Below are 14,154 nucleotides of genomic sequence, written 5' to 3'. Positions count from 1 at the left end.
TTTGGGGCCAACCTCTGCACCCCCTATAGCTACGCCCCTGCTTAGTTTACAATAGCTATAGTAGCTTATAATAGCTTCATCATCATTTCTCTCCTACTCTTTGGCCGCAATATCCTCAGGTGGAGTCCAGAAAGAGAAAGTCAAACCTCTGGATGAAAAGAATATCGTGCCTAAGACAGAAGTGGATACCATCATAACTGTTCAAGGTAAAGGGGAAATAATGGCAATAAAACCTGCTCAAATATGGAACACCTTTATAGATGACAACAAGGGGCGGAGATTGTGATCAGGCCAGATTAGGGCCCAGCTACAACGGTCACCAGAGCAGCTAGTATTCACGGCTAAAGGCTTGTTTCCATGCATGCCCTGTGGTTTTGCACTGTGCGTCACTCCCGGCAGGGGGTGGGGCTTGTGATCCCATTCATTCTAATGAATAGGATCGCAGGCTGAAGCTTCCTGAAATGCAGGCAACCATGCGCTGCGATTCAGTGGTATTGTGTATGTGCAGAGGCAGGTACTGCTTGCAATTGGAAACACAGCCATTGTTTACCACAATGCAATGAGGTTCACAGACAGGAAACTGTCATGACCATGGCCCTGACATCACACTGTGGGAGGGATTCCACCACAATGTCAGCCATAAAGAGAGAGAGAGAGAAAATATACAGATTTCTTTTGGTGAAGGGGGCTACTAATTGGGAAGAAGGTAAATCATTTGTTAAAGTTCATCTTTAATATGCCGTGAGTTGTTTATATAGATATAGTTGTGCTGATAGAGAATCAGATGTGCACTGAGGCATCGCAGGAGATTAAATGAATGAAATATGGTCTTGTATTGGGTGGTGAGGAAAAAAAAATCCACTCCAAGAATCAATCCATGTTTTCTTGGCTCTCTTGTGAAAGTCATGCCTAAAGGATACCCGAAGTGACATGTGACATGATGAGATGGACATGGGTATGTACAGTGCCTAGAACACAAATAACTATGCTGTGTTCCTTTTTTTCTTCCTCTGCCTGAAAGAGTTAAGTATCAGGTATGTAAGTGGCTGACTCAGTCCTGACTCAGACAGGAAGTGACTACAGTGTGACCCTGACTAATAAGAAATTCCCCATTTTATCTCTTTCCTGCTCACAGAAGCCATTTTCTGCTAGGAAAGTGTTTTATAGTTGTAATTTCTTATCAGTGAGGGTCACACTGTAGTCACTTCCTGTGTGAGTCAGGACTGAGTCAGCCACTTACATATCTGATATTTAACTCTTTCAGGCAAAAAAAGGAAAATCAGAAAAATGGAAGTTGGGAAAATGGAAAATCGGATTTCGGCATTTGCGGATATTTGCGGATATTAGAATTTCCACAGAATCGTAAATGGACATTTCCAACCATTACTAAACTTAAAGTGTAATAAAAAAGGAGTCTGCCATATTCAGCAGGGATGAGCAGAAACTACGCCAGTGCGAATTTACGCATTGTAGTTCACATCTACGCATCGTAGTTCATAGGCGAAGTTTCAAACCTACGCTTACGAATTTACGTGTAGCGAAGTACCGCTACGCGTAGCTTACGCCCACTATACGTAGTTAACATGTGTATTGCGTAGTGAGCTACGAATGCATTACTCGCGTCTAATTTTCCGCATGCGACTGTATGCATACAAATTTACGCATTGGAAAGGGGAATGTACGCATAGAAGGGTACCCAGTATATGCATTTCTAAAGAAATTAATGCGTACAATTTTCTGCATACAGGCATAAGTTTCCGCATACACTAAGCTTCACACTACGCGTAATTGCGTATTTTAACGCGTATTCTACGAAATGCATACGAAGCGAATATTTGTTTTCGAAGCCGTAGTTTGGCGAAGCGTAATTGCGTAAAACTACGCGTATGTCCAGCGTAGCGAAGTTGGCTGACTATGACCATCCCTGATATTCAGTCCCTAATAAACCATGCCAGTTGCCTGATTTCTGTGCCCTGCGAATAGAGGGACATCTGCAAGCTGTGTGTGTGTTTATAGGTTAAAGATGACTAACATTAAGAGGATTCTCCATTTCCTCGCTTCAGGAACTCCGATCACTCAGATGGTGGAAGAGGCCATAGATGGTTCCAACCTGAATCCTCTGATCGTTGTGCCACGCGGTTGCGGAGAACAGAACATGATCACCATGACACCTAGTGTCATTGCCACGACCTACCTGGATGCCACTGGACAATGGGAGAAGATAGGTGTAAACAGAAGAGAAGAAGCCATTAACCACATTAAAACAGGTGAGCAGTCCTAACATATATATGCAATACCTGAGAACTGACTATGAACATGGTCCTTAGTCTCAGTCGCAAGTCGCACCATGCCAAGTGAACTGGTATTTTGCGGTTGTTAGCCTGGCATTGACCAAAGCGAAAACTTTAGCTATTCAAACAGGGCAACCTATTTCTTTTATATTATTATTATTATTATTATTGTTGTTATTGTTAAATGTTACCTTCTCAAAGATAGAAAAGTGTTGTGGGGTAGTGTTGCTTGCAAATTATTTTTTACTAGTCATTTTTGCGTCAAAAAGGCTATTTTTTATTTTGAGAAAATATTTGCGAAAATACATTGTATTTTGCAAAATGAACAAACTTGCAAACATTTGTGGAAAACGGAAAAAAAATTGCAAGAAGCGCAATATCGTTTATTTTTAGCGTGAACATTTGCCAAACAATGGAAAAAAACACAATCTTCATTGAAATTAGTGGATCATGAGAGGAGCGAGAAGGCTTTATAGAACCCAGAGCCTTCCCTCTCCTTAGGTAAGTATCTGTATGTTTGTTTGTTTCTTAGGTTCCCACTAGCTTTAACCACTTAAAGTATGAAAAACTATAACAAACTTGTCTATATATCTTATCTAAAGTTTAGATAGTTTACACAGCAAATGTGTCTGCAAACAGCTTTAACCTCTTGAGGACTGCAGGGCTAAACCCCTGTAGTGACCAGGCAATTTTTAGTAAAAAAGGCCACTGCAGCTTTAAGGCCAAGCTACCGGGCCGCACAACATAGCACACAAGTGATCCCTCCCCTTTTTTCACCACCAACAGAGCTCTGTGTTGGTGGAGTCTGATGACTCCCCCATGTTTATTTTTTTTTAATAAATATTTTTGTTGCAGCTTTTTTTTAAAAAAAAAAAAACACCTGTTCCTTTAAATCCCTTCCCTCCCTCCCCACAACCGGACAATTACGGCGATCGGCTGTCATAAGCTTCTGCCTATGATAGCCGATCGCTCCAGGGGGACAGCCGTGTCACACGGCTGTCCCCAGTGCAGCGCTGCTGCTGATCGCAGAGCTGCACAGAGTAAATAGACGGCAATAACGCCGTCTAACAGTCTCCCGAGTGGCAATAGCCGCTCGGAGACTGAAGGCGGGGCGGAGCTCCGCCCCCCAAGCAGGAGATGCGCGCGCAGCCTGCACACGATCTCCTGCAAAACAGAGCCCCAGGACTTTACGCCAATTGGCGTTAGGCGGTCCTGGGGCTGCCGCCGCGGCCACGCCCATCGGCGTGACGCGGTTGGCAAGAGGTTAATAGAATATGATTATTTCTTCCTGTGATACAATGACAGCATCCATGTTGTTTGTAAACATTACACAGAGGCAGGCTTATCTGTATCTCGAGCAAAAAAAAAACCTAATCCCCCCTCCTCCTCCCTCCTCCCCTCTGCCTCTGAAATCTCTGGCTAGTAATATCCTTCCCCTCCTCCTACCCAGACTGAGCTCCCATGAACCTTTGCTACTGTCTGAAAGTGCCTTGGCTCTCTGAAAACCTGTGGGCGTGGCTTGTTTAGTTTATAGGGAATTAGAGTATTAAAACAAAAACAAAAAAAGTATTTGGCTTGAGGAATGCCCTATAAACAATAGGAAAGGAACACAATTATGCAATGAGTAAAAGTTCATCTCGGATCCACTTTAAGACCCAGGGCTTACACCGTCCTAGTGACCAGGCTACTTTTTGCTAAATAGGCCACTGCAGCTTTAAGGCCTCACTGCAGGGCCGTACAACTCAGCACACAAGTGAACCCACCCCCTTTTCTGCCCACCAACAGAGCTTTCTGTTGGTGGGTGAGGATTGCTCCCAGGATGTTTATTTGTTTTTAAATAAATATTTATTTCCTTTTTTATTGATTAATTATTACTATTATTATTTTTTTTAAAAACACTGCCCTACGTCCCCTTGCCAGCCAATCAGCGCGATTGGGTGTCATAGGCTTCAGCCTATGACAGTGGATCGCTTCCCTGCCTCCAGAGGGGACAGCTGTGTCACATGGCTGTCCCAGTACAGTGCTGCCGTAGATCACAGCACTGTACACAGTAAATAGATGGCGAACAGTCTCCAAGCGGCGATCACCGCTGGGAGACTGATGATGGAGCTCCGTCATTGAAGCGGAGATGCGCGTGCATCAGCGCACCTGACCTCCTGCAAATCCCCGCCCTGGGACTTGACGCTAATTGGTGTTAAGCGGTCCTGGGGCTGCCGCCGTGCTCACGCCCATTGGCGTGAAGTGGTCATTTAGTAGTTAAAGCGATCCCGAGCTTCAAAAACAAATACTCACCTTTAACCATTTTCGGACCGCGGTGATTGAGATCTACGCCCTGTTTTGGTGGGCTCCTGGCTGGCAGGGCGTAGATCTCAATCACTGTCTGCAGCGCGCATCTGCCGTTTCCGCCACTACCCGCCGATCGCACCGCTCAAACCCGACGATTCTCGCCGCATCTCACAGGCTCTGCCTGTCTCTATGACGGCAGAGTCATGTGAGCGGGTCAGGAGCCGATTTCATTGGCTCCTGGCCCTGTCTTTCACTGTAAGCCGTTCCCATTGGCTTACATTGAAAAACAGGGTCAGGAGCCAATGAATGCGGCTCCTGACCGGCTCACATGACTCTGCCGTCATAGAGACGGTAGAGTCTATGTCCTGAGGGTCTCGGCGAGCGGCGATGACGGCGGTTGCGGCGGGTATGTGCGGCGATTAGTCGGGATTTCGTCGGGATTGGACCAGCGGTCTCTGGTCTTTAAGTGCCCAGAGACCGCTGGTCCTTAAATGGTTAAAGGAGTTATCAGGCAAAAAATAATAAAACAAGCGCTACTTACCCGTGGCTCCCTCCAGCCCCAAGCTCCCAGCATGTCCCTCGCCGGAGCTCTCTCCGCAGCCGTTTGCGACAGCTCCATCCCGGTCCCTGGCGATGACGTCAGCCTGACCCCCAGGTCAGCCTGTACTGCGCCTTCGCGAGCGGCGCTGTCAGTCACTGCCACGTGGACCGGAGCGGACTGTTCAGGCGCAGTAGCACGGTGCCCTTAGCTCCGGCTTAATGCTTATGCACGGGCGGGTTTGCACAGCCATGATAGAGGGAGAAGAGCTGAGCTGCCCCGATGAGATTAGCATCGCTAATCTTCGGGGGGGGGGGGGGATTTGAAGCCTCAATAAGAATACAGAGGTAAGCCTCAATAAGATCCTGAGGCTTCCTTCATTTAAATAAGCTTCTACGTATGTAGTTTTAAAGAGGAACTCCAGTGAAAATAATGTAATAAAAAAAAGTGCTTTATTTTTACAATAATTATGTATAAATGATTTAGTCAGTATTTGTCCATTGTAAAAGCTTTCCTCTCTCCGATTTGCATTCTAACATTTATCACATGGTGACATTTTTACTGCTGGCAGGTGATGTCACTGGAAGGGAATGCTGCTTGCTTTTTTGGCAGTTGAAACAGCTGTACACAGAAAACAAACAAACAAAAAAACAGCTGTTGTTTCAAACAATGCCACTAGTTCACAGACAGGAAACTGCCAGGACCATGGCCTTCACAGCTTCCTGTGGGAGGGGATTCACCACAATATCAGCCATACAGAGCCCCTGATGATTTGTTTGTGTAAAGGAATAGATTTGTCATGTAAAAGGGGATATCAGCTACTGATTGGGATGAGGTTCAATTCTCGGTCACGGTTTCTCTTTAAGTTACTAGCACATTAACTACTTGCCGACTGCTCCACGCCAATTGGCGTGAGCAGTGTGGCAGCCCCAGGACCGCTCCACGACCATTGGCATGAATGGCTGTCTATGGGGCTAGCAGGAGATCGCGCGCAGGCTGCGCGCGCATCTCCTGCTCGGAGGGCGGAGCTCTGTCCCGCCTTCAGTCTCTGAGCGGCGATTGCCACCTGGGAGACTTAGACGGCAAAACCGTCATCCAATTGCTTTGTACAGCGCTGGGACACAGGGAAGTGACACAGGTGGTAGCACACATTAATGCTGTGTTACCATTGTATACAGTAGGTGTAGTAAAGCATGCAGGCAATGAAAAGTAGGCTTTCCTTTACCCCGGTAACGTGTGCGCTTAGAGGTAGCGCACTGCAAGCAGTGCGTGACTATAACGCTTCACTTTATTCCAATCGCCGTGTATTCCTCCCTTCCCTCCACGCCCTGCGCCCACTCCCGCAAACACTAGGGAACGCAAATCGTGGGTGGATCCCCTCCCTGGTGGTTGGTCCTGATCTCGTCGTTCCGGGTAGCTATTGTGTGTCGGTACCCTGCCCTCCTGCATGTTGTTCTTCCTTATCTATTCCTGTCCTAGATTTGTTCTGGGTGCATTGCACCTGGATATCTGATGTATGTGTTTATGTCCCTGTAGGGGGCAGTGGTGGCATTGGACAAGGGTTTTAGGGGTATTGTTACCCCTGTGGGTCTCTTAAAGAGCATAGATTCCCCCCAGTTTTTCAGGAGGCTTTCTTTTTGGGGTGTTTTTTAATGGGGGTCTTTTTAAATCCTAATTAATAAAGACGGGAATATACAATCAGATGTATTATTTTATGTGACTAATAACTAAATGGAGATAAGCCATGTCCTGTGAGTGCTGCAGCATGTATATCCTATCTTTGCCACATGTTATTAGGTAAAGGCAGTTAGCGTTTGCACTTGATTTATTATGCACAGTGTCAATTATGCACAAGTTTGTTAATACGAATATGTATATTTGCATATTGCGTGTCACTTTAATCTATGTTGTACACGTTGTTTTTAATGTTTTTCCACTTCACTATCCCCAGCACAATGAGGGGTGCTACATGTAATCATCACTCATGTCCACAGTCTGTGGCACGCTATGCTACATACGCTTGCCTGTCAAGCGTATGCGGCTCTTATTGTCACATCGCCGCTGGTCGGCGCTTCCCCGCCCCTTCACCCCCGACCTTCCAGACACAGCTCCTTTGTCCAATCACAGGTACCGGGGGCGCGGCTCCCGAACGTCATACAGGAAGCCGCGCGGCTGTTTTGGACAAGGACAAGCACGTGAACAAGCGCCAGGCGGGCGCGAAATGGCTGTAGTGCCGTCCTTTCACTATCCCTGGTCACCCGATCCCTATACACCCCAGCACCAGCATCATCATGTTTGATCATTCCTTTACTTGTTTGATGTATGTATAATGTGGCATGAAGATAAATAAACGTTTAAAGGGACAGTTGCCCGGTCTACTTTTGATGTACTGAACTTTTGTACTAACATTTTGGTTGTGTCATGGGAGAGAAAAGGTCGGATACATGCTATGTTTTTGAGTTGGAGATGGCAGGAGCTGGTTAGGGAGTTAATGTGAGGAGTAAATGAGAGAGAAGAATCAAATATTACCCCCAAGCGCCGTGCTTTGGGAACTGAAGTTATAGACATGTTGTTAACATTTATTGTAATATCAGGGAAAGAGGTGGACAGGGATGGTGGAAAGACTATTAGTTCAGTTTTATTCATATTAAGTTTTAAGAAGCGAGCGGACATGAAAGAGGAAATAGCGGACAGGCAGTCGGGAACCCATGTGAAGAGGGAGTTAAGGTCTGGGGCTGAGAGGTACAGTTGTGAATCATCTGCATATAGTTGGTATTGAAAACCAAATGAGTTGATTAAGTTACCAAGACCATGCATGTAGATGGAGAAGAGGAGGGGACCGAGGACAGAGCCTTGAGGTACCCCTACAGACAAAGGATGTGAAGAGGAGGCCTGATCTGAATAAGAAACAGTGAAAGACCTTCCAGAGAGGTAGGAAGATATCCAGGAGAGAGTGAGGTCCTTTATTCCTATAGATGGAAAGATCTGTAGGAGTAGAGTGTGGTCGACAGTGTCGAATGCGGATTAGCATTTTAGTGCGGTAAGCTGCGTTATAAGACTTTAACCACTTCCCGACCGCCGTATGTACAATTGGCGGCCGGGAAGTGCACCCCGCAAGGACCGCCGTATTGACAAATGGCGGCGGTCCTTGTAGGGGCATGGGCGGAGCGATCGCGTCATCCGTGACGCGATCCTCCGCCTCCGCCTGGCGCCGCTCACCCGCCGCAACATCCCGCCGGCCATACGGAAGCGCCGGCGGGATGTTAACCCGACGATCGCCGCATACAAAGTGTATAATACACTTTGTAATGTTTACAAAGTGTATTATACAGGCTGCCTCCTGCCCTGGTGGTCCCAGTGTCCGAGGGACCACCAGGGCAGGCTGCAGCCACCCTAGTCTGCACCAAGCACACTGATTTTTTTACCCCCCCTGCCCCAGATCGCCCACAGCAACCCCCCCTGCCCACCCCCCACACCCCTGTTTGCACCCAATCACCCCCCTAATCACCCATCAATCACTCCCTGTCACTATCTGTCAACGCTATTTTTTTTATCCCCCCCCTGCTCCCTGCCCCCTCCTGATCACCCCCCACCCCTCAGATTCTCCCCAGACCCCCCCCCCCCCCCAGACCACCCCCCCCTGTTTACTGTATGCATCTATCCCCCTGATCACCTGTCAATCACCTGTCAATCACCTGTCAATCACCCATCAATCACCCCCTGTCACTGCCACCCATCAATCAGCCCCTAACCTGCCCCTTGCGGGCAATCTGATCACCCCCCCACACCAATAGATCGCCCGCAGATCCGACATCAGATCACCTCCCAAATCCATTGTTTACATCTATTCTCTCCTCTAAACACCCACTAATTACCCATCAATCACCCATCAATCACCCCCTATCACCACCTGTCACTTTTACCTATCAGATCAGACCCTAATCTGCCCCTTGCGGGCACCCAATCACCCGCCCACACGCTCAGATTGCCCTCTGACCCCCCCTTATCAATTCACCAGTGCATTAATTACATCTGTTCTTCCCTGTAATAACCCACTGATCACCTGTCAATCACCTGCCAATCACCTATCACCCATCAATCACCCCCTGTCACCCCCTGTCACTGCCACCCATCAATCAGCCCCTAACCTGCCCCTTGCGGGCAATCTGATCACCCACCCACACCATTAGATCGCCCGCAAACCCGCCGTCAGATTACCTCCCAAATGTATCGTTTACATCTGTTATCTTCTCTAAACACCCACTAATTACCCATCAATCACCCATCAATCACCCCCTATCACCACCTGTCACTGTTACCTATCAGATCAGACCCTAATCTGCCCCTTGCGGGCACCCAATCACCCGCCCACACGCTCAGATTGCCCTCAGACCCCCCCCCCCTTATCAATTCGCCAGTGCATTAATTACATCTGTCCTTCCCTGTAATAACCCACTGATCACCTGTCAATAACCTGCCAATCACCTATCACCCATCAATCACCCCCTGTCACTGCCACCCAACAATCAGCCCCTAACCTGCCCCTTGCGGGCAATCTGATCACCCACCCACACAAATAGATCGCCCGCAGATCCGACATCAGATCACCACCCAAGCGCAGCGTTTACATCTATTCTCTCCTCTAAACACCCACTAATTACCCATCAATCACCCCCTATCACCACCTGTCACTGTTACCCATCAGATCAGACCCTAATCTGCCCCTTGCGGGCACCCAATCACCCGCCTACACGCTCAGATTGCCCTCAGACCCCCCCCTTATCAATTCGCTAGTGCAATATTTACATCTGTCCTTCCCTGTAATAACCCACTGATCACCTGTCAATCACCTGCCAATCACCTATCACCCATCAATCACCCCCTGTCACTGCCACCCATCAATCACCCCCTGTCACTGCCACCCATCAATCACCCGCTGTCACTGCCACCCATCAATCAGCCCCTAACCTGCCCCTTGCGGGCAAACTGATCACCCACCCACACCAATAGATCGCCCGCAGATCCGACATCAGGTCACCACCCAAGCGCAGTGTTTCCATCTATTCTCTACCCTAAACACCCACTAATTACCCATCAATCACCCCCTGTCACTGCTACCTATCAGATTAGACCCCTATCTGCCCCTAGGGAACTCAATCACCCGCCCACACCCTCAGAATGCCCTCAGACCCCAGCCATGATCACCTCGCCAGTGCATTGCTTGCATCTATTCCCCCCTCTAATCACACCTTGAGACACCCATCAATCACCTCCTGTCACCCCCTAGCACACCTACCCATCAGATCAGGCCCCAATTTGCCCCGTGTGGGCTCCTGATCACTCGGCCAAACCCTCAGATCCCCCTCAGACCCCCTTCCGATCACCTCCCCAGTGCATTGATTGCATCTATTTTCCCCTCTAACCACCCCCTGAGACACCCATCAATCACCTCCTGTCACCCCCCTAGCACTCCTATCCATCAGATCAGGCCCAATACAACCTGTCATCTAAAAGGCCACCCTGCTTATGACCGGTTCCACAAAATTCGCCCCCTCATAGACCACCTGTCATCAAAATTTGCAGATGCTTATACCCCTGAACAGTCATTTTGAGACATTTGGTTTCCAGACTACTCACGGTTTTGGGCCTGTAAAATGTCAGGGCGGTATAGGAACCCCACAAGTGACCCCATTTTAGAAAAAAAGACACCCCAAGGTATTTTGTTAGGTGTATGACGAGTTCATAGAAGATTTTATTTTTTGTCAAAAGTTAGCGGAAATTAATTTTTATTGTTTTTTTTTCACAAAGTGTCATTTTTCACTAACTTGTGACAAAAAATAAAATCTTCTATGAACTCGCCATACACCTAACAGAATACCTTGGGGTGTCTTCTTTCTAAAATGGGGTCACTTGTGGGGTTCCTATACTGCCCTGGCATTTTAGGGCCCCTAAACCGCGAGGAGTAGTCTAGAAAACAAATGCTTCAAAATGATCTGTGAATAGGACGTTGGGCCCCTTAGCGCACCTAGGCTGCAAAAAAGTGTCACACATGTGGTACCGCCGTACTCAGGAAAAGTAGTATAATGTGTTTTGGGGTGTATTTTTACACATACCCATGCTGGGTGGGAGAAATTTCTATGTAAATGGACAATTGTGTGTAAAAAAATCAAACAATTGTCATTTACAGAGATATTTCTCCCACTTAGCATGGGTATGTGTAAAAATACACCCCAAAACACATTGTACTACTTCTCCCGAGTATGGCGATACCACATGTGTGGCACTTTTTTGCACCCTAACTGCGCTAAAGGGCCCAAAGTCCAATGAGTACCTTTAGGATTTCACAGGTCATTTTGCGACATTTGGTTTCAAGACTACTCCTCACGGTTTAGGGCCCCTAAAATGCCAGGGCAGTATAGGAACCCCACAAATGACCCCATTCTAGAAAGAAGACACCCAAAGGTATTCCGTACGGAGTATGGTGAGTTCATAGAAGATTTTATTTTTTGTCACAAGTTAGCGGAAATTGATTTTAATTGTGTTTTTTCACAAAGTGTCTTTTTCCGCTAACTTTTGACAAAAAATAAAATCTTCTATGACGGAATACGGAAACGGAATACCTTGGGGTGTCTTCTTTCTAAAATGGGGTCATTTGTGGGGTTCTTATACTGCCCTGGCATTTTAGGGGCCCTAAACCGTGAGGAGTAGTCTTGAAACGAAATTTCTCAAAATGACCTGTGAAATCCTAAAGGTACTCATTGGACTTTGGGCTCTTTAGCGCAGTTAGGGTGCAAAAAAGTGCCACACATGTGGTATCGCCGTACTCAGGAGAAGTAGTATAATGTGTTTTGTGGTGTATTTTTACACATACCCATGCTGAGTGGGAGAAAGATCTCTGTAAATGGACAATTGTGTGTTATAAAAATTAACAAATTGTCATTTACAGAGATATTTCTCCCACCCAGCATGGGTATGTGTAAAAATACACCCCAAAACACATTATACTACTTCTCCTGAGTACGGCAATACCACATGTGTGGCACTTTTTTGCAGCCTAACTGCGCTAAGGGGTCCAAAGTCCAATGAGCACCTTTAGGCTTTACAGGGGTGCTTACAATTTAGCACCCACCAAAATGTCAGGACAGTAAACACACCCCACAAATGACCCCATTTTGGAAAGTAGACCCTTCAAGGTATTCAGAGAGGGGCATGGTGAGTCCGTGGCAGATTTCATTTTTTTTTGTCGCAAGTTAGAAGAAATGGAAACTTTTTTTTTTTTTCTCACAAAGTGTCATTTTCCGCTTACTTGTGACAAAAAATAATATCTTCTATGAACTCACTATGCCTCTCAGTGAATACTTTGGGATGTCTTCTTTCCAAAATGGGGTCATTTGGGGGGTATTTATACTATCCTGGAATTCTAGCCCCTCATGAAACATGACAGGGGGTCAGAAAAGTCAGAGATGCTTGAAAATGGGAAAATTCACTTTTTGCACCATAGTTTGTAAACGCTATAACTTTTACCCAAACCAATAAATATACACTGAATGGGTTTTTTTTTATCAAAAACATGTTTGTCCACATTTTTCGCGCTGCATGTATACAGAAATTTTACTTTATTTGAAAAATGTCAGCACAGAAAGTTAAAAAAATCATTTTTTTGCCAAAATTCATGTCTTTTTTGATGAATATAATAAAAAGTAAAAATCGCAGGAGCAATCAAATAGCACCAAAAGAAAGCTTTATTAGTGACAAGAAAAGGAGCCAAAATTCATTTAGGTGGTAGGTTGTATGAGCGAGCAATAAACCGTGAAAGCTGCAGTGGTCTGAATGGAAAAAAAGTGGCCGGTCCTTAAGGGGTAGAAAGCCCTAGGTCCTCAAGTGGTTAAAACACAGCTCCACAATGTCCCACTGTAAATGCACCCCGACTCTCACTTCAGTTGCCCTTTAACTCTATATTTATTTTTCCTCTGCAGGTTATGCACAGCAGCTTGTCTACCGTAAAGCAGACAGTTCTTATGCTGCCTTCAAAGAAAGACCGGCCAGCACATGGTAAGTTGTGTGTGTTAAAGGGGTTGTGAAATGAACTTTTCTTTTGAATTGAGCGATTTAATTAAGTAATATTTATATATTTGTGTTAATTATTGGGCCTTTGCAGTAAGATATTTAATATTGTTTACTAATCCCTCATACTTATGGTATGTATTGCGCTTCCACTTGTAGTGGCTGGATAGTGTACTGGTTAAGGGCTCTGCCTCTGGCACGGATGACCTGGGTTTGAATCTTGGCTCTTCCTGTTCAATATGCCACCACCTATTCAGTAAAGAGACCTCGGGCAAGACTCCCTAATACTGCTATAATCTATAGCGTGCACCCTAGTGGCTGCATTTCTGGTGCTTTGAGTCTGCCAGGAGAAAAGCCCAATATTATCTGCCTTGTCTTATCACTAATGGGGCTTGATTCACAAAGCGGTGCTAACAGTTAGCACGCTGGTGAAAAGCCCTTCATCACGCCTAAACTCAGTTTAGGCATGATAAGTTTAGGTGTGATAAGTTTAGGTGTGATAAGTTTAGGCATGATAAGTTTAGGTGTGATAAGTTTAGGCATGCTAAGTTTAAGCGCCAACTGCGTTAGCACCGCAGTGCACAGCTGATCAAAAGTTTTACGCTAGCAAAGACTGGTGCACTTTGTATAAAGTTTAATGGCGCTGCTTTGCGTGCGGGACTTTGCAAGCGATCTAAACTTATCTAAACTTAGCATGCCTAAACTTATCACACCTAAATTTATCACACCTAAACTTATCACGCCTAAACTGGCTTTTCACCAGCATGGTGCAATGGTTATCATGCCTAAAGTCTTTTAGGCATGCTAACTGGGTTAGCACCGCTTTGTGAATCGAGCCCATGGTGTATTGTTGTAGTATTCACAGCGCAAGTATATTCTTCTAGCCGGTGTGTATCTCTCCACATCTTTGCCTGTATATGCACTCAATGTGCAATAAAACAAAACAGGGATGCTCTCAGTGGATCAAACGATTCT

General features: G+C 46.2%; 1 protein-coding gene across 1 annotated transcript in view; it reads left to right on the top strand.

The window, feature by feature from the left end:
• C3 (complement C3) overlaps positions 1-14,154 on the top strand; it is a 140,268-nt gene that overhangs the window by 70,498 nt on the left and 55,616 nt on the right. The window contains exons 23-25 of the mRNA XM_068274111.1: positions 120-206; positions 2,064-2,267; positions 13,092-13,167. Coding sequence (XP_068130212.1) covers positions 120-206; positions 2,064-2,267; positions 13,092-13,167 — 367 coding nt within the window. The remainder of the gene's footprint in view (positions 1-119; positions 207-2,063; positions 2,268-13,091; positions 13,168-14,154) is intronic.

Source organism: Hyperolius riggenbachi, chromosome 3, assembly GCF_040937935.1.
Source record: "Hyperolius riggenbachi isolate aHypRig1 chromosome 3, aHypRig1.pri, whole genome shotgun sequence".
Lineage (NCBI taxonomy): Eukaryota > Metazoa > Chordata > Amphibia > Anura > Hyperoliidae > Hyperolius > Hyperolius riggenbachi.
Note: the sequence above shows the minus strand (reverse complement) of the source record. Positions and strands in the feature narration are given on the sequence as shown.